This window comes from Arvicanthis niloticus, chromosome 7 (genome assembly GCF_011762505.2).
Source record: "Arvicanthis niloticus isolate mArvNil1 chromosome 7, mArvNil1.pat.X, whole genome shotgun sequence".
NCBI lineage: Eukaryota > Metazoa > Chordata > Mammalia > Rodentia > Muridae > Arvicanthis > Arvicanthis niloticus.
In genome coordinates this window covers 13,378,977-13,402,495 of record NC_047664.1, presented here as the reverse complement: position 1 = coordinate 13,402,495, position 23,519 = coordinate 13,378,977, and the positions used below count along the sequence as shown (strand labels likewise).

At 42.1% G+C, this 23,519-nt stretch overlaps 1 protein-coding gene across 1 annotated transcript in view; it reads right to left on the bottom strand.

Annotated features, from left to right (window-relative positions):
• Nucleotides 1–19,973, bottom strand: part of Cimip6 (ciliary microtubule inner protein 6) — a 29,469-nt gene extending 9,496 nt beyond the window's left edge. Inside the window, exons 1-3 of the mRNA XM_034508882.2 lie at nt 19,879–19,973; nt 13,129–13,336; nt 4,172–4,325 (exon numbers count right to left, since the gene is read on the bottom strand). Coding sequence (XP_034364773.1) covers nt 4,172–4,325; nt 13,129–13,336; nt 19,879–19,901 — 385 coding nt within the window. The 5' untranslated portion in view covers nt 19,902–19,973. The remainder of the gene's footprint in view (nt 1–4,171; nt 4,326–13,128; nt 13,337–19,878) is intronic.
• Between the last annotated feature and the right edge of the window lie 3,546 nt (nt 19,974–23,519).

Below are 23,519 nucleotides of genomic sequence, written 5' to 3'. Positions count from 1 at the left end.
TTGTCTAAGGATTTCATGAATTGATTGTTTTTAATAGCTGAGTAGTACTTCATTGTGTAAATGTACAACATTTTTTTGTATTCATTCCTCTGTTGAAGGACATCTGGGTTCTTTCCAGCTTCTGGCTATTATAAATAAGGCTGCTATGAACATAGTGGAGCATATGTCCTTGTTATATGTTAGAGCATCTTCTGGGTATATGCCAGGAGTGTTATAGCTGGGTCCTCAGGTAGTGCTATGTCCCATTTTCTAAGGAACCTCCAGATTGATTTCCAGAGTGGTTGTACCAGCTTGCAATCCCACCGACAACGGAGAAGTGTTCCTCTTTTTCAACATCCTCTCCAGCACCTGCTGTCACCTGAGGTTTTTATCTTAGCCATTCTGACTGGTGTGAGGTGAAATCTCAGGGTTGTTTTGATTTTCATTTCCCTGATGACTAAGGATGTTGAACATTTCTTTAGGTGCTTCTTGGCTGTTCAAGAAGGACAGCTGAAAATTCTTTGTTTAGCTCATATCCCATTTTTAAATATGGTTATTTGATTCTCTGGAGTCTCATTTCTTGAGTTCTTTGTATACATTGGATATTAGCCCTCTATGAGATGTAGGATTGGTAAAGATCTTTTCCCAATATGTTGGTTGTCATTTTGTCTTATTGACAGTGTCCTTTGCCTTACAGAAGCTTTGCAGTTTTATGAGGTCCCATTTGTCTTAGAGCATAAGCCATTGGTGTTCTGTTCAGGAAAATTTCCCCTGTGCCCAAGTATTTGAGGCTCTTCTCTACTCTCTCTTCTATTAGTTTCAGTGTATCTGGTTTTATGTGGAGGTCTTTGATCCACATGGACTTGAGCTTTGTACAAGGAGATAAGAATGGATTCATTTGCAGTCTTCTAACTACAGAACTCCATGTAGTGGTTTGAATGAAATTACCCTCATGGGCTCATATATTTGAATAGTTGGTGGCCAGTTGGTGCAATAGTTTGGGAAGAATTAATGGGCGTGGCCTTGTTGGCAGAGGTATGCCACTGGGGACTAGCTTTGAGTTTTCTAAAGCCCAAGGCATTTTCCATTAGCCTCTTGCAGCTTTGTGGTAGATGTCTTAACATGTAAGCTCTCAGCTACTGCCCAAGCACCATGCCTGCCTGCTTGCTGCCATGCTCCCCACAGGGATAAGTTCCTTTACAGCATTAGAAAAGTAACTAAAATACTCCATATGCCAGAAATAGATAGATAGATAGATAGATAGATAGATAGATAGATAGATATAGTAAGAATGCATACTACTTGGTACTAAAATCCATCTTAGAAAAATAGTTTTTAACCATTGGATCTGAATCTGTAATTCAAAGGAACATTAAAATACAAACCTTAGTAGGTTAGCAGCCAAGGTTTCTTTTCAATTTAAAACACCATCCTTCATCAATTAAATCAACCTTTCCAAATTACAAATTCTTATGATATAAATCCAAATATGACTAGTTCTTAGAGGGACTCAGATATGATGAAGCATGGTCATATGTTAGCTAACTGTGGTAGCCAGGAAATTGTGTGGTGGTATGTGGTATAAAGGGCACTTTCATCGTTAGCAGAAGATAACATTGTTGAAATGCCAAAGAGGAGACGTAATTGAGTGGGCTCATGGAAAAGAATGATGGGAGGTGACTTTTAATTGGCCTTAATATAGCCTATAGTTTATAGGCTATAAAAGGTCGGTACACAGCTGATTTTACACAGCCTTACAGTAAAATACTTTTAAAAATAATTTAAATTTAATATCAAAACACTACATAGGAATTATTTCAGACAATGTTGGGGCTTTTTCTTTGTTAGTTTAAATTACATTATGACTTTGAATTACACTCATCTATGGAGGTACAGTTGGTAGTTTGACATTTGAGACTGCATAGTCATTTGGTTATTCAAGCTCTTACTGAGTTTGGTTGTTGCACTAGGTCCTAGGTTATAATACTGGACTTAGTAATAGGAAATACTAATAGAAGAGAGAGAGAGAGTGGGAGAGAAAAAATAGAGAGGGGGGAGAGAGAGAAAGAAAGAAAGAGAGAGAACAGAAACAGAGATGACAAGTTTTAAAAAACAAATTCTAACTCAGTGTCTAACAGTGCAATGTAATGATTAATAATCCAGATAACCTGCCATTTATTACTATTATATATAAGCAGTGTGGTAGAACTTTAAATGTTTTGTTTACTTTCATGACAATACTACAATATTATCTAATTATAAGGTTTTTGTTCACTTATGAGCCAAAGAATTTCATTTTCTTCTTAGTAAGTTCAGTGTCCACTGCCCCTGGAGAAAGTGTTCAGTGTTCAAGCCACACAAACCTGCTAGGTAGCCACACAAACCTGCTAGGTTAAAAATTATTTCCCCCGAGAATCTATAAGCATGAGCTCATTGTACGCTTATACCAGAGCTGCTTGAGTTTACATGGGTTGTTTTGCAAAAGGTGACTTCTCTCCCGCTCTCTTTTTTTTAGTGGAGAGTTTGAGGATCTTCTCTTTGAACTGTTATTGAACTGTTATTTTGCTGTTCCAAGATATGCAGGTGTGCATGTTTTCCTTCCGATCTGGATACACTCAGTGGGTTCTTTCAATGCCTTTGAGGGAAATTTTCTTACCATTTTAGAGGTTGAACAGACGGTTACTTATGAGCACAGACACTAGAGCCAGCTATCTGGGGTCAAATGCCAGTCATTTAACCCTGTGCTAGCTGAAGGTGCCATCCTGAAAAATGCCATATTAGTATATTATTTAATTGATCCTGAAAAACAGTAGACAGTATGCAAATCACTGTGGAGGGGTCAGGAAAATTAAAAACAGAACTGTCATATGGCCCAGCTGCACCTCACTTGGACATTTACCCTAAGTTTTTTGAGTCAGCATGGCAGAGACACTTGCCTGCTCATGTTTATTGCTGCATGTTCACAATAATCAGGAAATCATTGAACCTGTTTAGCTATCTACCGATGAATGCATGATTGCGTGGTTCATATACACAAAGGAATATTATGGACCATACAAATGAAATCATGACATTCGCAGGAAAATGGATGGTATAAAAATCATTAAGTGAAAAGACCCAAACTCAGAAAGATAAGTACTATATACTTTCCTTCACACGAGTAACCCAAATTTAAAATCTTATGTGCATGAGTAAGTAAATATGTGCGTACACGTAGATCATAAAGTGAGAAAATGAAACATGAAAGAAGAGATCCCGAGGGAGGGAGTGGAGAGGGAGTGGGTTGGTTCAAAGCAGAGGGCTGGAACTATGGGAGAAAGAGAACTGGCTAGAGGGAGTGCGGTGGGTGGGGGAGGGAAATAAAGAAGATTAATCAGAACAAAATGGCATAATGAACCTCTCTCTCCATATTGGATGACGAATGCAAGCAAAACGTTCCGAGCTTCCTAACACAGGTTATTAAATATTTTCAGATCTAAGATGATTTGCCTGACAATGTCATTCTAGTAAACTGAGTCACATTTTTATCAAAACCACAGCTCTAGTAAGAGTCAACAAAAGATTTCTTTTAGAAATCACTGGTGCTCCAGCCTCTGTGATTTGGTCAGTCTGGTTGAAGATAGATATCAGCCAGACTGAAGGTCATGGTATTAGAAGATAGAAAATGGCCGGATGCAGCGTGAAATGAGATTACAATGTAAAAGAGGTCGTCCCTCAACCAAGTGGGAAGTCTAATTCTCATGGTCACTCTTGGAAATGGGGCCCAGAGGGAATCTAAGTGTGGAGGAATGTGCAATGTAAAGGCTCTACAAACACACGACTGGCTGGGAATCCAGTGTTCAACAAGAGATATTCCACAAACCACAGCAATCACTGCCCCTCAGAGTATACTTTGAGATTCTGCCAGTTAGAGCCAGATGCTATTTTAGTAGTTAAAGTTTTTAATATTTGATGGGAGAGCTGAGAAGACTGCTCCTAAGTTTCTGACTTTGAAACTGGTGTAATCAATGATCTGTACAGTATCTGGAGATACTGGGAAGAAATAACAGGCTTTCAGAGGGCTGTCTATGTTGTGTATGTATTTTCAACTTCTATAGAGAAGTTATCTTCTCAGGAGGTGCAAATACACCAGATACATCTTAATTTAATAGCAGGAAAGACAGTAATAAAGTTTTTCCATGGGTGACCTTACCTATTCCACAAGAAGGCTTTTGCATCCTGCTGTGTTTGACTGGCAAAACCAGTGGGCATGCTGGCTTCTGGAAGTCACTCCGATGGACGCTATTGGTGTCATAAGATGGTTGGGAGACATGTTTTGGTGCTTCACCATGGAGCCACCATTTTCTCTTCACAGAAAAAAAATGGAAATGCACTGTCAAATAATGATGGAGTTTTTCATTTGATGCTTAAAGTCTATGAATATTCAGTGATTTAATGTAACAAGATTAGTCAAGAATTAACTATTATTCACTTTGTGTATGGTTTGTTTGTATGATGTATATGTGCATGTAATACTCATGTGGAGGACATGACGTAGGGTATCTTCCTCAGTTTCACTTCCATTTTGTTTATTGCGACATGGTGTACCACTGAACCTGCCCTGCTGGCTGTTTAGTGAGCTCCAGGAATCTGCCTATCTCTACCCCCTCCTCTCATCTCAACAAAATGATGGACTGAGAATTAGGTCTATCTTGTACCTTACTGACACAGATTGGTATAGTTATGCTCTAACTGTATTTTGAGAGAAAAGTTTTAACAGGAAGGGTGATATGTAGGAGGAGCTAAGGTGGGAGGAGTAAGGAGAGGAGGAGGAGAAGGAGAGGAGGAGCTAAGTGGGGGGGGGGGGAGACATGGAGGTGGATGTTTGAGTGTCTCTGCCAGTCAAAGATAGTTGATATATCTAGGTTGGGTATTGGGTTACATTTCTGATTGATATTGAGCATTACCAAACTTATAAAGCTTTTGATTAACATTAAAAAAATTGTATAAAAGCAAAAAGGAAAAGGGGGGATGTGATAGGGGTTTTCTAGGGAGGGGAAATGGGGAAAGGGGATGGCATCTGAAATGTAAATAAAATATTCAATAAAAAATAAATTAAAAAAAACTGCTTTAAGGGAGTCATCTCCAATGTTACCAAAATGTCAGTACTAAACACTGTAGGAGAGACTTGATGGGTTCTTAGTGTTTCTGACCACTCAACCCTAAGAGAGAGGAATGAACTGTTACTCAACTCTGATCAAAGTAATACAAGTGATCAAAGGCGACTTCACACCTGGATGTTTGAGATCTGATTAGGGATCAATATGATCTTGGGTATAAGGAAGGAAATGTTGGACCTGAGAGATGACTCAGCAGGGGAGACTGCTCACCAAGTGTGGCGGTTTAAGAGAAAATGTTCCCCCACGCTCAGCAGTTTGAACACTTGGTCCCACTTGGTGGTGCTGTTTGGGGAGATCAAGGAGCCATGGCCTTGCTGGAGCTGTTCTGTCTGTGCCCTCTGTGTTGTGGTGCCATTGAAGCTTCTCAGCCTCTTATTCTTGCCACCATGCCTGTCACTTGATGCCCCTGCTTCTTTGCCTACAATAGACTCAGATCTTTGGAAACTCAAGCCAAAGTAAACTTTTTCATAAGTTGCTTTGGGTTGTGGTGTTTTTGTCACAGCAACAGAAAAGTAACTATGAAGCAAGCAAACCTACAGTGGGGGGGGGGGGGGTAGAACTGTCTCCTGCAATTGTACTCTGACTGCCATACATGCATTGTAGCACTCTAAACTGCTCACATATACAAATAATAAAGTAAATGTCTTTTTAAAAAAAATCAGCTATGAGTCTATAGTAAAAGATGTCTGAAATATGATTTAAGTGGAATGGATATGTGCATTACAATTATAAATTCTGACAATTGAGGCTCCACTGATACACAAAGAAAGAGGCATTTCTAGGGCCACCCCAGAGCTGCACAAGGCCCCAGCTCTTAGATGAGCTCAGCTTCACAAAAGACAAGCGTGTGAGAGAGAGCTGGATACCGCATGAATATGTCTAATGGGGTCAACCTTATCCATAGAGACTGTTGAGAAGCTTAGAAATAGAGTAAATTCGTAAAATTGCCAAAGACAGCAAAAATATCCATGGGAAGCAAGAAATCAAGGAAGGATGAAAATATGGAAGGCAAACGCTGTTCTGGGCTGAAGGCACAGCTACCAATCCTGGAGGGTTGTAAGATATTCTTAGACTGGACAAGGTGGGGTGCACATGAACTAGTGGATCGAGAACCTAACAGGACACAAGGGAAGCAGACCTCAGCTTGTTAAATCAGCATCAGCTTTAGGCCAACAACTCGCAGCCAAGAATAATAAAACAATGGGCAATTATAAACACGTTTCACAGAAATTGAGCATCTAGGAAATTCAAGACAACACTAAAATTGACTAATGTCTTATATTCCCAGAATGAGCTATAACATGGACTTTTAAGTGGGCTACTTCTCTAGGTCTTAAGAAAAATTTTAGAACAGATTACTAAACAGATGGTGTCTTCTCACTATCTGGCTAAAAATAGTCATTTGCTACTGGTCTGGACTGCCTGCATTCTCACAGCTCTCCTCCATCCCATAATTATGGCAATGCTTATTATGGCAAACTAGAACGTATAAACCTTCCTTTACTTCCCTTTAGAACAATTCTGACGTGGGTGTACCCCTTTACAGATGAGAAAAGTACAGAGATTAAGAAAATACCTCCAGGTACAGCACTGGCTGGCACCCACCGGCACCTACCTACCTGTACATGCCTCAAATTCTGTGTTCTGTTGTTATTGGCTATGGGCAGACAAACACAGCTTTAATAACATCATTCAAAGTGCTAAGTGTCTTAATCCAGTCTGTGTAGGTGGACCCTCATGGATAGGGTACTTCATAATGTTTGCAAGCTCATTGGCTGTCCGTTCCAGAGCCTATAAAATATAATAAGCAGGCAGCCAGGCTCTGGCGGATTTGGAAATTCTAATTCAACAAAAACCTCCACTTGTTGGCCTTGTCCTTTTATGCCAGAATTGAGACACCATGAGACAATGCCTTCAAGGCCTAGGTCTCATCTATCAACTCAGACAGTGACTTTTAAATTTCAATATAGTTTTTAGAGGAAACAAACGGAAACCATAATTGTAACTGCCTTGAGGAATTTTTTCTATGTAAAGGTTATAAGACATATACTTATACCATCTCCTCTTTGGTGAGCAGAAACTTATTTTGCTAATACTCAAGTAACTGGAAAAGTGACTTTGGGCAAGAGAACCATTAGGGAATGTCTGGGGCCTTCATGTTTTCCCCTAGAGTATACGGCAAGCAGAGATCTTGAGTTCACCTTTAAGAAAACCTCTTTAATTTCCTAAGTATGAAGTATGATTGAATTAGGCCTCTGCAGTTAGAGTGCTCCATGAACATTAAACACAGATGCATCTTCTCCCTTGTTACTTTCCTTTTTGGACACTCTTCCTCAGATCTGCAAAGTGTGCTCCTGAGAACATGTGTGCACTATGCAGGGATCCATGCCTTCTGATCCAGATGTTTTCTTATGAGACATTATAACATCAATGAAACAGAGGCTTCTTGTCTCATGTCACTCTCAGGTGAAAGGCTTATAGAGAAAGTCACTGTTCATGACTCACTCTAGTGTCGTGGTTTTGCCATGAAAATTACTTTATGGCAAAATAAACCAAACTGGGAAAAGCAGCAGAGTGTGATGGCTGTGTCTGAGTTTTGAAGGGTAGGCTCCATTTTGCAGATTGTAAAGAGGGCACTGCCTAAAGAAAATTGTAAATATGTGAAGCTTTGAATTCTAAAAGTTCTCTCTCTTATTCTGAGGCCTATCTCCTATTATGCCCCAGGACACTATTCTCTGGGGCTCCTTTAAGGGAAATGCCTAGATATTCTCGACAGCAAAAATCTCCCTAATTCTCTGACCCTGGAGAGCTTCATGACTATTGCCTTATGAGCCACTGGTCACATTTGGAAGTCAGTCTAAGGAAATGACTATGGTATCGTCCTATTAACCTATTAACTGGGACATAAATCACACTATGGAGGAGTTTGTTGTGATGCAGGCCTTTAATCTCAACTCTCAGGAGTCAGAGCCAGGTAGATCTCTGTGAGTTCAAGGCTAGCTAGCCAGCCAGAGATATACAGCAATTTCCTGTCTAAAGCCACCACCACATCCACCACCACCAACCACCATAATTAGATCCATCACCACCACCATAACCACATCCACCACCACCACATTCTGGGGATTCCCAAGGACATGAATTTCTGCCAAAACTTTACACAGACCCTGAAATTTTGTTTGTCGAGCTCAGTGGCTTAAAAAAAAAAAATGGAAGTTTTATCACAAGGACTACGCAACCAAGGTCACGTGAGTTACAATGTTCTCAAGCTGGTATCTCAATGACAACAGGGATGTGGAAAACTTGCTTTTTAAAAGCAACTCTTAAAGTCTCCTATGACAGTTACTTCTAAGCTGTGTTCTGTGGAACAACGGTTCTCTGGTGTATTTATTAATAGATGCTATTCAGAAGAAGTTCCCATGGATAAAGCTATCTTGGAAACGAACATTTTCAAGCAAATTCAAATGTGCTTATCACAAGATTTCTCAGACCTTTAATATACTGCTGTAAACTGTGACTCTGGAAAAGGTATTTGGAAATAAACCTTTGACTTAACTTTGGAAATGTATTTTTTCAAAGAGCTGAACAATGGCGTGTGCTTTGAAACCACGCTTTGGAGACAGGTTTTAGTAAACACGAGAAAGAGAGATTTCTGTGGGGGAGGACTGGGCGGGGGCAACATTTGGGATGTAAATAAATAAATAAATCAGTATTTAAAAGAAAGAAAGTGCCTGAAGGGACTCTGGTTGGCTCAGAGTGTGGCAAGCTGGCTCTGGCAGCCCTTTCCCCCTCATTCCCACTGTGTTGCTAAAAACCCTTAGATTCCATCCCCAAACCTAGCCAGCAAAGTCTAGTCCCTTATTTGACTACTTCCTCCCCCTGTTGAATTGGTCAAAATACTGAAGTCCAGCAATCAAAAGGCCCCTTTGCCCTAATTAACACACCCAATCAAAAATAAACACCTCACCCATACATGGGGAAGGGGGGAGGGTTCCCCTTGTACCTTAATAAACCGCCATTTGTCTACGAGCCACATCTGTCTCCTCTCTATCCAGAGGCAGTCCTTTGTCCCTTGGGACAAATACCCCTCCTCCCTCTCCCTTGTTCCCTGCCCCTTTCCCCTCATCTTCTACCTCCTGTCTTTGACTCTTATTCTCTGACCCAGAGGTCATTCTGCTGGGGCAAATGAATCTCCTTTGTGCTGAGAACCTGGTCTTGGAGGTCCAGGACCGCTGGTTTTTCTTTCAGTACCAATTCATCCTGTTAGACTAGCTTTTAAAAAATACTAAACAAAAAGACGCAGTGGAAAACCAGCTTTACTTTTTCTAGCACCCACAATTTTATGTCATTAGGTAGAAATGTATATATGATCATTTCATTTAAAAAAATTGTAAAACAATAAAAAAAACTAAATGGCAGGTGTGGTAGCACACACCTGTGACCCCAGCACTCAGGAATCTAAAGAAGGAGTTCAGGTGCAAGGCTTGGGCCGACATAGGAAGATGCTACCCTACATAGGGGTCCTACCAGACTAACCAACCAACCAAAGAAGGCATATCTTGAGATCTCAGTGTACAATCATACCAGTAGACAGCAGTTAAAATATTTAGGCAGCTTAATTTTACTTTAAAGCCAGCATCACTATATTTTAATTAAGCTAACTTTTAAGAAGAAACGTCATCTTGAATAAAGGAACAAAGTTTACACATATGAAATAAAAATGAGCATTTTTTTTTTAGGTTCCTGGAAATGAGGGCATTTGCAAGTTCATTGTTGCTTTCCCTTTGTTTTTGAAATATGAATATTCCCTTCACCGATCCCTCTGTAACTGTGGTGTGTGCATCTCACCCATCTCCGCTCTGCTCCGTTTCAGACTTACTTTGCCTGGCTCTTACTGCTTTAGTGAGTGTGTTACAACTGTCAGCTAGCCTTACAGATGGCAGTTGCTAATTTTTGTTGCTGTTTTGCACAATATTTATAAACTAGAATAAGTTATGTAGGATTAAGTTTTCAAGCTTCTGCCTTTGTATTTTCTGAACCACTTTCATTCTCTTAGTGTTTTCACTGTGGAGAGAGAGGACTTAGATACAGATCTGAACTAGCACTTGGTCACTGTTAATGGAGGAATGGTAGGTAGATGGTGTTAGTATGAAGCCCCCACCCCCATCTCCATTGAAATACAATGTGAAAGCAGAGCTCCACCTAGCCAGAGCTGGGAAGGAAATGGTATGGGTGAGGTGTCTGAGACCATTCATATGACACACCTGTCCTTCCACAAACGTCATGCTGGGGAACACGTATTCGAGAAACTGCAATTCTCTTTGCAGTGGCAGATTGTGTTGCTCAGTTTCTAGACTCAGCACCGTGTGAGGTCTCCTACTTCAGAATCCGGCTGTGAGTAGGATACAGTGGGCTCCTCAGCCCCACAGCTGGGCAGATCAGCAGACTGTGCCACTAAGAACAATTGCTTATAACGCACTTCCTTTGTGTACCAAGAATGTTCTATATGGTAGTCACTTCCTCACTTAGAACCTTAGTCATGTGACTTTCTCTGATCATCTATTTAAAACTACAACTCTGGGCCGGCAAGATAGCTCAGAAGGTACATGTACTTTCTACTAAGTCTGATGACCTGAGTTTGCTCCCCACAGGCCTGACACATGGAAGAGAAGAGATTCTTGCAAAACACACACACACACACACACGCACACGTACACGCACACGCACACGCACACACACACACACACAGTAACAAAATTAAAAGAAAAATAAGGTTGCAACTCTAGTGCCTGTAGTCCTCCCTGTCCTCCATGCAAGCCCACGCCATTCAGCATCCTAGCTTGTTTACTTCTGTTGTTCATTCCTCCATCAGAATATGAGCAGCCTAAGGCCAGCATCTTTCCTCTGTTTGTTTGGCTCACTGCTAGATCTCTAGCATCTAGAAAATGACTTGACCAAAACTGTCTATTTTAAGCCTGCTGCATAACAGTCTCCTCAGAGATTAAAACATTCCATCCTACAAGAAACTCCTCAGGCAGAAAGGTATATAACTTAAAGTAGCTTCAGGAAATCCCTGAAATTGATGAGATTCACTAGGCCCTTCCTGCCAGAGTAACCAATATAGACTGGGGAGAGCCCCTTCCAGAAGGAAGGAAGCCGAGCTGCAAAAGCAACAATAAACCAAAACAAATAAAAACGTAAAACACAAAACACAAGTCAAAAACTAAAACACCAACCTCTGAAATCAGACCAGCTGCCTGGAAGAAGCAGACATCAACCTTGTTGCCTGGAAGAGGTTTAGACACCAGCCTGCTGAGCCGCCTGCAGGCTGTGCAGTTGCTCCAGATTCCCTAGCTTTTTTGAGCTGACACCCATGCTGGAGTGAACCTTGGTGGTGAAGCTGTCTCTGAGTCTTTCCTGTAAGTAAACCCAACAGAACTCATCGATTCACTGAGTTGGTCTTTCGAGGTATCCATACTGTGGTTTGTCATGAGGCTTCTATCTGGGATAAGTAGATGTGTGTGCTGCATCTCCAACAACAAATCCTCACAATAAACTATCCCCTCTCTGTAGATAAGGAAGCCAAAGCTCGTTTGCCCGGAGTCATGTGGAAAATACACAGTGGTAGAGAAAGGGTGAAAAATCAAGAATGCAGCAGAGAATGAACTGTAAATGCAGTTTTTCCCTGAGATGATTTTTTTTTTAAAGCCACAAACTGTATAAATTAATTTCTATGGCTTCCTAGAAAAGGATACGACTGTAGAAAACAGGTCAGTTTTATAACTATGATTCTGTAGCGGAGAGAAGAGGCTGTGTTCAAAGGAGCTCAGGGAAGTTTGCAGGATGAAGGCAGCATTCCACAGCTGGCTCTGTGTGGGTGACATGACTACACCTTTGGCAAATGGATAGGACGACACACTCGCATGGGTGAAATTTACAGTGCAGGCAGCATAGTCAGAAACATGCTCCTCTGAACAGCCAAATGCTTATGTCTTACTCTCTGGGCTTGAGAATAATTGTGTCACACTGCAAAGGGGCATTGTAGGTAGGAACTTTGAGGCTGGGAGTGGGGTTATCCTGGAGTATGGGATGGGCCTACAGTAATCTCAAGGGTCCTTCTATGAGCCTTCTAGGTCTAGAGGAAAGAGGTGAAGGTGGGCTGGCTGCTGACTCTGAAGAAGAAGATGTCTTGAGCCGAGGTTTAGAGGTTAACTTCTTCATGCTGGGAAAGGCAAGAAACAGGACCCCTGTGGGGAACCAGGGAGACTGACTTGGAACTTCCAAGCTTTAGGACAGCCTGAGTGTAGACCATGTTTCTTTAAGCCAGTACTGAAGCTCGTAACTGATAACAGCAGCAATAGGAGATGAATACAACTATCTTTCAACAAATCCGACTCAAAAAAATAAAGTACTGTATTTAGTATGGTAGATAGAGTGAGAGGAGTTTGGCTAAGGTAGTAGTCCTGGGCCAGAAAGGAGACTGTAGTACCTGTTTACTATCCAACCACCCAGGAGTATTAGCTATAAAATATTTTAAATAGCACCTTATACAGATTGTAAAGATTAAAGAATATAATTTACATAAAATTTAACTTATCCCTAACAGTTTATGTGCATTAAGTAAGTGGAAGCTAGTCTTCTTGTAGGACGCCAGAATTTTTGAACATCATGGGAAGTGCTGTGTTAGCACGTGACAGAAACACAACCCTATGGAGGTACTGTTCAGCAGTCCTTAGCAGCATGTACTGGCTACAGACTGATGCTCGAGAAACATTAGCTGGATTCTTCCTACCATCCCCCTCTCCACCCACATCGAGCTTAGATGCTGTGGTTCTCTGCTAAGCCCCAGGTTACTGTTTTAACTACTGGTTACAACAGCACTACTCTGAGATGATGTGTCATGACCTTTAAATAGACTGTGATCACATTGCCCTGCAAAACAGCTTCCGAGTCTAATTGTATATTTATATATAGCAAACATCTGTCCAACCTGCTTTTCTGGCCCTTTATTATCAATGTAGGGAACTGGCTCATTGTATGTTCTTGCGTTTGTGTATATGAATTTAGCATAATTCACACGTCTTCTGTCCACACACGGTTTTGAGTGTTGTGTGCTTTTCCCAGGACATTTTTCATTTTTGATTTCTTCTCTTTGTTCAGTTACACATGCTACACCGGCATCTTCTATTTTATGCTGTCTGAAAAACATAAGTGGTAAATCATTTATCCCAATAAGCATCTCAGTAATTATAATTAAATGAGATAAGATTTAAATATATTTCAAGCGTTTGGTAAACTTATGCTAGTGAAATTTGAAATTGGGGTATCCTGTCACTCTAAATCCTGTAGCAGTTAAAGGAATCTGTGTTAATAGTGATTATTATCATGGCATACTAGTATACTGAACAGACTATCCTTTTTTTTTTTTTGAAGAGTAGTGACTTGATTGTGCTTATAAATCATGTAGTATTTATGCACATGGGTAGGTTACATGCTAATCTGAACATATCTTTTTAAAAAAGTTTTATTTTGGGGCTGAAGTGATGGCTCAGTGGGCAAGAACAGGCACAATAAGTTGCCTCACATGTACCTGAGTTCAAATCTCAGCATCTATATAAAAAGCAGGGTATGAGCTTAGCCCTGTGGGAGGTAGAGACAGGATGACCACTGGGGATCTCTTTGAGTTCAATGGCCAGCCTGGTTGATAGAGCAAGATCCAGGCCAGTTAGCGCTTCTATCTCAAAACACCAAAAAAAAAAAAAAAAAAAAAAAAAAATTTTTTTTTACAAAAGAAAATTAAAGATGTGCTTAAAATATTTCATAAACCATAGTGTTGGGAGCCAACTTTAGTAGAAAGCGGCTAGATCAACTTTGCAGCCATCTGGAACCATATACCCTGATGAAAGACTTGGTTGTCAAAAGCCTATAACAGCTGAGGCACACTCTGATAAATATATTGTTTATCCCACATAGCTTGTTTTGCTGTTTAGTGACCTCAGCTGTATGGTGCACGTGGTAAAGTGTTTTCACCTGTGTTCTCCTGCTTGTGTATATAAATACCTCAGAATTCTCTTCAATAAGAGAGACTTGATAAAAGAGAGACTTGATCACACTCTGACTTGTCTCCATTCTTCTCGTCGCTTGCCCAACACTCTCTCTCTCTTGACCAGAGCACTTAGCCCCAAAGCGATGAGGCAAAAGCGTTGAGGCAGAGTAAAGGCCACAACTTTGTGGCGTCTAACGTCGGGCTCCAGTAAGCGGGATACAGTGGAAGACACCCTGCGCTGGAGAACCAGTTCCGACTGACAGAGTCTCAATGTTAGAGCTCCAGTAAGCGGGATGCAGTGAAAGACACCCTGCGCTGGAGAACCAGTGGACTGACGGAGCTGGCTGAATTCGGAAGTGAAACAAAGGTGATTGCATAGTAACAAAAATGGGGCAAGAAATAAGTAAGCAGAAACAGATGAAAAAGGTTTTAAAGATGCAAGGAGTAAATTGCAGGCTGCTCTGAGTCAAGAGAGCCAAACAGATAAATAAAGGTTATAGTAATGAAAATGGGGCAAGAAATAAGTGAGTAAAAACAGATGAAAAAGGCTTTAAAGACGCGAGGAATAAATAGAAGGCTGCTCTAGACAGAGAGCTAAGCAGAATGATAATGTTAATTGATTTAACTTTCAAAATGGGTGTGATTCTGAGTTATATAATTATATTTTTCTGGATAAAAACTCAATGTAAAGGTTTTTCTGGTTACTGGCTTAAGGAAAGGCTAATTTGGAAAAAGTTTTTCTATGAGTTTTCTGATGAGGTCATTAAGGTAGTAGTTATGTCTTCCAGAATTATATGGATCAGACATGACAGAGGTAGGCCTCCAGAACACTAGATTCCAGAGAATCAAACAAAATAATTATCTTGATACTAAAATTTGTTTTGAGATTTGTATATTACAGAATACACAGCCTTGGTGAATGAATCTTCTTATCACCTGCATGTTCACTGATGCCCTGGACTTCCAGCTGGATGAAGTTAAGACAGACTTCAGATGCTTATCAATTTACCCTTCCCCTCATCCCTCTTCTAAAAGTCAACGCCCATGTTCAGCTTGAAGAAGTTAATGAGGAGTCAGTGCCCCAATTCCCTGGACTTGGGGACTGAGGTGGTTAATATTAGGCTGTCTTTATCTGTATAATTGTGACTAAGCTGATGCAAAATTCAAGGATTTCATTGGTATAATTTCTTCTATTGAAAATTTGTGGGTACAAGGCTTAGACCTTTCACTTCTCCAACAGGGGAAGTTGTGTGTTGCCTTAAAAAGTGTTGCTTTTATATCAACAGTTTAGATATTAAGTCTCTTGTCTCTCGGGTTTATGCTGTTCAATAAACTGATGGCTTTGGTACAGCAACAGATAACAAATGAAACCCATACAGGTCCACTATTACAGGCTGGAAGTAGGGGACTCTGAAACCTCTGTCATCAAGATTGACGAGGATTAACCCCTAACTTACGCACTAAGCCGGATAGCCAATGATGGGTAAGAGAGCATATCGAGACCCTTGCCCCTAAAATAAGGAAGGCCTCACCATCTTACGTGAGGCTGGGGTCCTTTGTTCCAACCTAGGACAGGCACGGTTTCCGTAAGTTTTCCCAGCCTTCCCTTTTGAAAAAAAATTTAAAAAGGGGGACCTGTTGGGAGCCGACTTTAGTAGAAAGCGGCTAGATCAACTTTGCAGCCATCTGGAACCATATACCCTGATGAGAGACTTGGTTGTCAAAAGCCTATAACAGCTGAAGCACACTCTGATAAATATATTGTTTATCTCACATAGCTTGTTTTGCTGTTTAGTGACCTCAGCTGTATGGTGCACATGGTAAAGTGTTTTCACCTGTGTTCTCCTGCTTGTGTATATAAATACCTCAGAATTCCCTTCAATAGAAGAGACTTGATCAGACTTTCTGTCTTGTCTCCATTCTTTGCGTCTCTTCCCCTTTATCCCCAATCTCTCTCTCACGCTAGACCCTGACCCTCGGACCGGAGCAGCAGCTTGGGCCAAGACACAGTGGCCGCCAAGCGTGGAGCAGAGCAGGTCGCAACATTTTGGCCCACAAAGCCGGGCAGTACGGGCCGGGACACCATAGGAAAAAACTTTACACAACCCCAAGGACCATTAGAGTCTGAAATAAAAATAAGGGGGAGACAAGTTTAAATCTTGGCAGCTGCTAGGAGGCAGGGGGATGCATAAGAGGGGAAGAAAGTCACATGTTCATCTAAGGATGCTGTGACATCATGTGCCACAGATGTGGCATCCTGTGCCACAGAGCACCTGCACTTTCATTGTGACCTATCTTTGCCACCTGCTAATCCACAGTCAGTGCTGCTCTATTCATAATAGCCAAGAAAAGGAAATAGCTTAGATTCTAAAAGATTGCCTTAGAAATCCTAGGTTAGAACAAAGAAGACATTCCAGGCAGGAATCTAAATCTTAGGCTAGAACAAAAAAATAGGCTTCTGGCATGAAAATGACTTTGGGCTAGGATAGGGAAGTAGGCTCAGATATTTAGGTCATCCTGATAAGCCCTTAGAAATAGTGATCACAGGAGTGAACGCCGGACTTGTGCATGTTCTTTGATTATCTGGGTTTATTGTCTTGCTTGTTCCTGGGCTATTTGCATCTATTGTAGTGCTAGTTCCTCAACCTAGAACTGACCTTAATACTTGATGTAATTTAAACAGTAAAAAAGCAAAAAAGGAGGAGGAGGGATGGGATGGGATAGGGGATTAATGGGTGGGGGGAATGGGGAAGGGGGATGGCATCTGAAATATATAGATATAGATATATAGATATATATTATCCAATTTAAAAAAACCCAAAACAAAAACAACAAAGATTGCCTTTTAGAAAAGCCATATGAACACATACTTGTTTATATTAGTTTGCTTTTCTATTGCTATAATAGGACATTCTGACCAAAACCAACCTGGGGAGGAAAGGTTTATTTCAGCTTACACATCACAGACCATCACTAAGGGAAGGCAAGGCAGGAATCTGGTGTAGGAACTGAAGCAGAGGCTATGGAGGAGTGCTGCTTACAAGGTCAGGTCTGTCATGGCAACACCCTTCCACTTCCGGTACAGATTTGTCTTCATCAGGGTTTCTATTGCTTTGAAGTAACACCATGAGCAAAAGACAAGTTGGAAAGGGAAGGAATTATATGGCAGATCAGTCATTGGAAGAACTCAAATAGGGCTGGACCTGGAGGCAGGAGCTGATGCAGAGGCCATGGAGGATGCTGCTCACTGACCGTCTTGCCGCACATGGCTTGCTCAGCCTGCTTTCATGTAGAACCCAGGACCACCTGCCCAGGGATGGCATCACCGACAGCTCTTTGTCTTTCGTAAGCACCAGAAATACCCTTATGGATAAGTAAGTTCCATACAGTGGGGACCATTAGTTCACTGCTCACTGCTTGCCCGACACCCAGGCGAGTATATTCTGTAGGTAAATGCATCGTGTTGTACATTTTACATACTTCAGGTGAACGCTCTAGACTTACTTTTCCACTCTGCCTTTGCTTTAGCTGCAGACTCTTAACCCTCACTCCACTCCACATAAAAACACTATTCAGATTCTTTGTGATCTTACTTCCTTGATTTGTAACAACAACAAAAAATGTCGCTTTGCAAAGGATTTAGAAAAACTGATTACTGGAAAAGTGTAAACAACTTCTAGGACGTTTCTATTACACTCTCAGATCTGTGTGTTTACTTAAAAATTGTAACTTTCTGGTCAATTTACGGCTGTGAACTCTCCACTTTCTCCATCTGTTTCTCATGGCTGAACACCAACGCATCTGTATTAGATCCTTGCAGGAAAGGACTGTGGATGCTGGCTTACACATTTATGCATTTACTTGGTTCTGCATTTCACGGTGTGGATGACTATAGACAACAAATGTGAAATACCCGATTCTGCAGAAACATCTTTGTACAACAGAACACCTTGTACAGACACAACACTGATGTGCCTGAGACCCTAGGTTCTATACCAGCGACACAAACAAGAGCAACAAAACAGAAAGCAGTCAGGCTTGGGTTGGAACCCAGCTCTGCCATTTAATACCTAAGGTTCCGTTCCTCGGTTTATGTGAAAGAACAATAGCTATTGTGACTAATGTAAAAGAAAGAGTAACGCTGGCTAATTCATCCATACATGTCAGGTGCTGCATGCGGCTCTGAGAATCCAGGAGGGGAGCATGAAAACTCCAGTCTTCAAGGGGTTTACATTCTAGGGAAGGTAGAGAAGAAATGAAACAAGGGGCACACACAGTCTGTTAGATGGTGCCACATGGTAAGGACAATACCCAGGGAGGAAGCGGCATGAAGGTCTGTGAGAGGAGAGGCTGCATTTGGGGGTGGGTATTGTGAAGGTGGTCATTGAAAAAGGAAAGGAAGGGATGAGGACAAATTAAGGTATTTGAAGAAGGAACATCCCAGCAGAAACAACTGTAACTGTCAAAACTCTTATCAGAAAGGGGTCCATCCTCGGACACGAAGCCTGGTCTCCAAAATTATCTGTCAAACAAATCTAAAGGTATAATTTAACCTATCAAATAGTAATCTCTGAGGCGTGTTCCTAGGAACTTGTTTCAACCAGTTCTCTAGCTGGCCTACAGTAAGAGCCACTGTTCTGGTGACAAGAATACCATTTTGGAAGCAGGCATCCCTGATGCCACTCCTAGCTGTCCTATCTCCGTGCCTTAGTTCAACAAAGGCTGTCAAACCACAGATTGTTTGGGGTCCCAGAGTTTCTGGTTCAGTGTTTCATGTGAGGAGATCCTGAGAGTTTTCGTTTCTACATGTTCTTAGGTGATGCTGATACATGTCTGGGGGTCACTCTGAGGAGCCTACAGATGATTGCATGCGGCTGTATGCAGGTGCTAGAATGACGCCCGAGGGATGCAGCGGGTGCGGCAGGAGGAGGAAGTAGCTTGCATAGGAGGCATTCTTATAGGAGGAGCCTTGGCTTTACTGTATGTAACCTGTAGAAAACACCTTTTTTTCCTTTTAAAAAGAGGCCATGTTGAGAAGGCTGCAGAGAGGCTAGGGACGCCAAGTGGTGGCTGTATCCATGAAACGCTGGTACTTGAAACTGGGTGAGCTGCTGGGCAGTGGTGGCGCACGCCTTTAATCACAGCACTTGGGAGGCAGAGGCAGGCAGATTTCTGAGTTCGAGGCCAGCCTAGTCTACAGAGTGAGTTCCAGGACAGCCAGGGCTACACAGAGAAACCCTGTCTCGAAAAACCAAAAAAGAAAAAAAAGAAAGAAAAGGAACTGGGTGAGGACAATAGAGGAAGCGACGAAAGTGGAGTCGGGATAGTTTCAACACTGGAGCCAACAGAATTTGCTGATGTGTTAAATGTGGGGTATGAGGAGTGATTATTTCAAGATGGCTTCAAGAATCTTAAGTCGGGTGATGTGTGTCCCTGGCACACAGTATATGCTCAGTAAACACTGCATTTAAAAAAAAAAAAAAAAAAAAAAAAAAAAAAAAAAAAAAAAAAAAAAAAAAAAAAAAAAAAAAAAAAGATACTGTAATCACTCAAACCCTGGAAAGCAGGGGAGGAAGCCTACTGGATGAAATATGTCACCTGGATCTTACGTGCTGAACCACCCCCTTAACGTTTTGCAAGAAAGGGAAATGTTTTTCAGAAGGGGAAACAGAAAAGCTGAGCCCTGGCACTTACGGCTGCTTCTCCTCTCCCTCCATGGCTCCCTCCAGCCTGGCACGTGGCAGCCAGGAGTGTCAAGAGAGAACAGTGACCTACCCTTGCTAGGAAAGGGGCTCCAGAGCGCTGCCACTGTGACTCCAGCGTTGCTAAGCGACTGAGACCTCAGGAAAAAACTGCAAGTGGCTGGAAACTGTGCGCAGGCGCAGTAGAGGTGATCGGGTGTGCTTTCGCAGCGGGGCGTGGCTGACCTCAATCCGAAGGGAAAGAGCCCCTGAGTCCCTTGTTTTTAACTACAGCCTTAGGTTGTACAGTGAGTTTGAACTTGTAGAGCCCTAACCCTAGCGGGGAGTCAGCCCGGCTGGGTTTGAGGAGTGAGCAAGGGAGGCTTCCAGGCCTCCCTCGCTGCCTGGGGAAACCTGTTTCCGAGTTCTTCAGCGCTGTGCAAGTCCTGATTTTCACGGGGAAGCTTGGCTGTCACTTTTTGACAGAATCTCAGTCGCCAGATAGCTGGCAAGCTTTAAAATAGAACAAAGGAACTCTGCTCTGCAAATGAGGCTCCCTGTGGCTTGTGCATCTGCTCTGTCTGAGCGAGGGTTCAGGGGATTGCAGGTTTAGGCAGACTACCGCCTTGCATGGCTGCACTTCCCTAAAAGCTCAAGCTTCAGGGATAGGACCTGGACGATCATCTTTCACCTTGAGGCTGGAAATTTTTACTTCATTTTACATGGCTTCCCAGTTTCCACTACCAAAGCCAAACACCCTTGGCACATGTGACAGCTAAACTTTCCTGTATAGGAAAGAAAATGAGATTTGAGATGTTTCTGTTGAACTGAGTTCTACTGTGTATGGGGAGTGTGAATAAATACGCACGCACGCACAGGAGCTAAAGTCAGTTTGTAAATTTAGATTCGCTTGGGACGGATATGGGGTAGTGGAGGCTGACCTTTTTACTCCTGTCCTAAAGTCCTGTCAGGGAGAAGAGCTTGTGGATAAATTTGACATCCAGCAACCTACAGACTTGAGTGTGGACTGTGCAGTTTAAAAGCTGGGAGGATGTGTGAATGTCTGATGGTGTGTGTTTGTCTCTAGATAGGTAGTAGATGGGTAAACAAATATGAGGGAAATGGCTTGGAGAACCAGGAAGCTAGGGAGAGGACGGCATGCATGTTTGCTGAGCCAGGCATTCCTTGGGCCCACTCTCCATAGGGAGAAACCTAGTTTTATCCTAACTATCAAACTGATTATGCACATAGGCCCTGCGAGCAATGGGTGTTTGCCTTGTGGATTCATCTCTTGCTAGCTTGTACATAAGGGAGACATTTAGTATCTCAGAGCCTGAAGTTCTTCATTCACAAAATCTGAAAACACCTAGTGAACTGTCTGGTTTTGTGTGCCAACTTGACACAAGCTAGAGCCATTAGACAGGAAGGAGCCTCAGTTGAGAAAATGCTTCCATGAGATCTAGCTGTAAGGCATGTTCTCAATTCGTGATCATTGGGAGAGGGCCCAGCCCATTATGGGTGGTGCCATTCCTGGGCTGGGGGTCCTGGGTTCTGTAAGAAAGCAGACTGAGTAAGCCTTGTGAAACAAGCCAGTAAGCAGCACCCTCCATGGCCTCTGCATCAGCTCCTGCCTCCAGGTTCCTGCCTTGCTTGAGTTCCTGTCCTTTGGTGATAAACAGTGATGTGGAAGTGTAAACTGAATAAGCCTTTCCCCCACCAACTTGCTTTATGGTTATGGTGTTTTGTTGCAGCAATAAGACCCTAACTAAGAGATCCAGGGGTACTGTCAAGAATAGATGACAGATATTAGAATAGATGGCTTAATAGATACAGTGTACTAAGAGCAGTGCCTGAGGCTTAGTAGATGCTTCACCACTAATTAGTTCTGCTTTATTGAGCCATGTGACCTGCATGTCGAATCCCAATGGAATTTTCAGTTATAAAGTGTTGGGAGCCGACTTTTAGCAGAAATCGGCTATCAGCTTTGCAGCCATCTTGAGCCATACACCCTGACATGAGACTTGGATTACAATAGCCTACAACAGCTGAGCACACTCTGATAACATCTTGCTTTAGATACCCAGGACTTTCCTTGGGTGTGTGAGATTAAAGGTGTGTGAGATTAAAGGTGAGTGAGATTAAAGGTGTGTGACTTAAAGGTGTGACTTAGAGATCAGATTTAGAGACAAGACCTAAGGGCAAGATTAAAGGTGTGACTTAGAGGCATGGCTTAGAAGTGAGACATATAAAGGCGAGAGGCAGACAGAAGAGTAAGAGAACAATTTGGAGTAACAGAGATTCAGACACTAGGAGTAGGAGTAGACATTAGACACTCGGAAGAAAACAACAGGAGTACAACTAGGAACTACGAACTCAAGACTTGGGACTTGGACTAGGAAGAGAGACTGAAGAATAAACGGGATTGAATCACACTCTGTCTGGTCTCCATTCTTCGAGTCCGTCCTCACTCTCTCTCTTGCTGAACCCTGACCCGCAGACCAGAGCGGCAGCTTGGGCTGGGAAACAGTGGCCGCCAAGGGCGGAGTGGAGAGGGCTGCAACATTTTTGGCCACCCAAAGTGGGGCAGCTCGGTCCTCAACATTTTTTGGCGCCCAACGTGGGGCAGCCTAGGCCCCAACATTTTTGGCCCTCAAATGTGGGGCTAGTGCGGTCCTCAACAATAAAGAATGAAGTTACGTTGTTTGAAAGAAAAATGGATGCAAGTGGAGATATAGTAAGTGTCCCGGACTGCTCTGCTGCTCGGGTCAGGGTCTAGCAAGAGAGAGAGTGGGGGAAGAAGGGGAAGAGACACGAAGAATGGAGACAAACCCGAGTGTGTGGTCAAGTCTCGTTTACTGTCTCCCATTGACTCTCTTGCAAGGAAATCCTGGGTATTTATAAGCACAAGCAGGGGAACACAGCTAAAGACACTTTACCATGTGCCCCATGCAGCTGGGGTCACTAAACAGCAAAACAAGATATGTGGGATAAACAAGATGTTATCAGAGTGTGCTCAGCTGTTGTAGGCTGTTGAAAAACAAGTCTCTTATCAGGGTATATGGCTTGAGATGTCTGCAAAGATGAGAGCTGCTTTCTGCTAAAAGTCGGCTCCCAACAGGTAAGTGAATCACTTACTATAAGCCAGTGAGATATATATATATATAAAACAGTATTATGTAATTGACAGTTATGGGTATTGCATTTAGTGTTGATAATAATATAATAATCCAGTTACCCTTGGTGTGTTCTCTATAGGGCATTGCACATTATGGATTTGATAATTATTGACTTTTTTAATACAGAAAAAGCACTGAACTGCAATTAGTGGTTTTTCCTTATAATGATTTGGAGAGAAACATCAAGTTCTCTGTGCTGTAGATTCTCAGTTGTAAATGCGGAAGCAGCCAGATTGCCACACTCACCATCTTTTTTAGATGCAAATCTATCTGCTGGAAACCAATGACCATCAGCCTAAATGACGGATGTCTCATTCAGGATAGGAGATACTTTTCAATGGCAAACCATCCAAAGCCCATCTATTTACTAGCAGTGTCAAGTTAAATACACCAGAACTAACAGCATATGTGTGGGACCACAGGAGGGTGGAAACTGTTCACCCACAATTTTAGACATACAGAAAATTGTTGATATTTT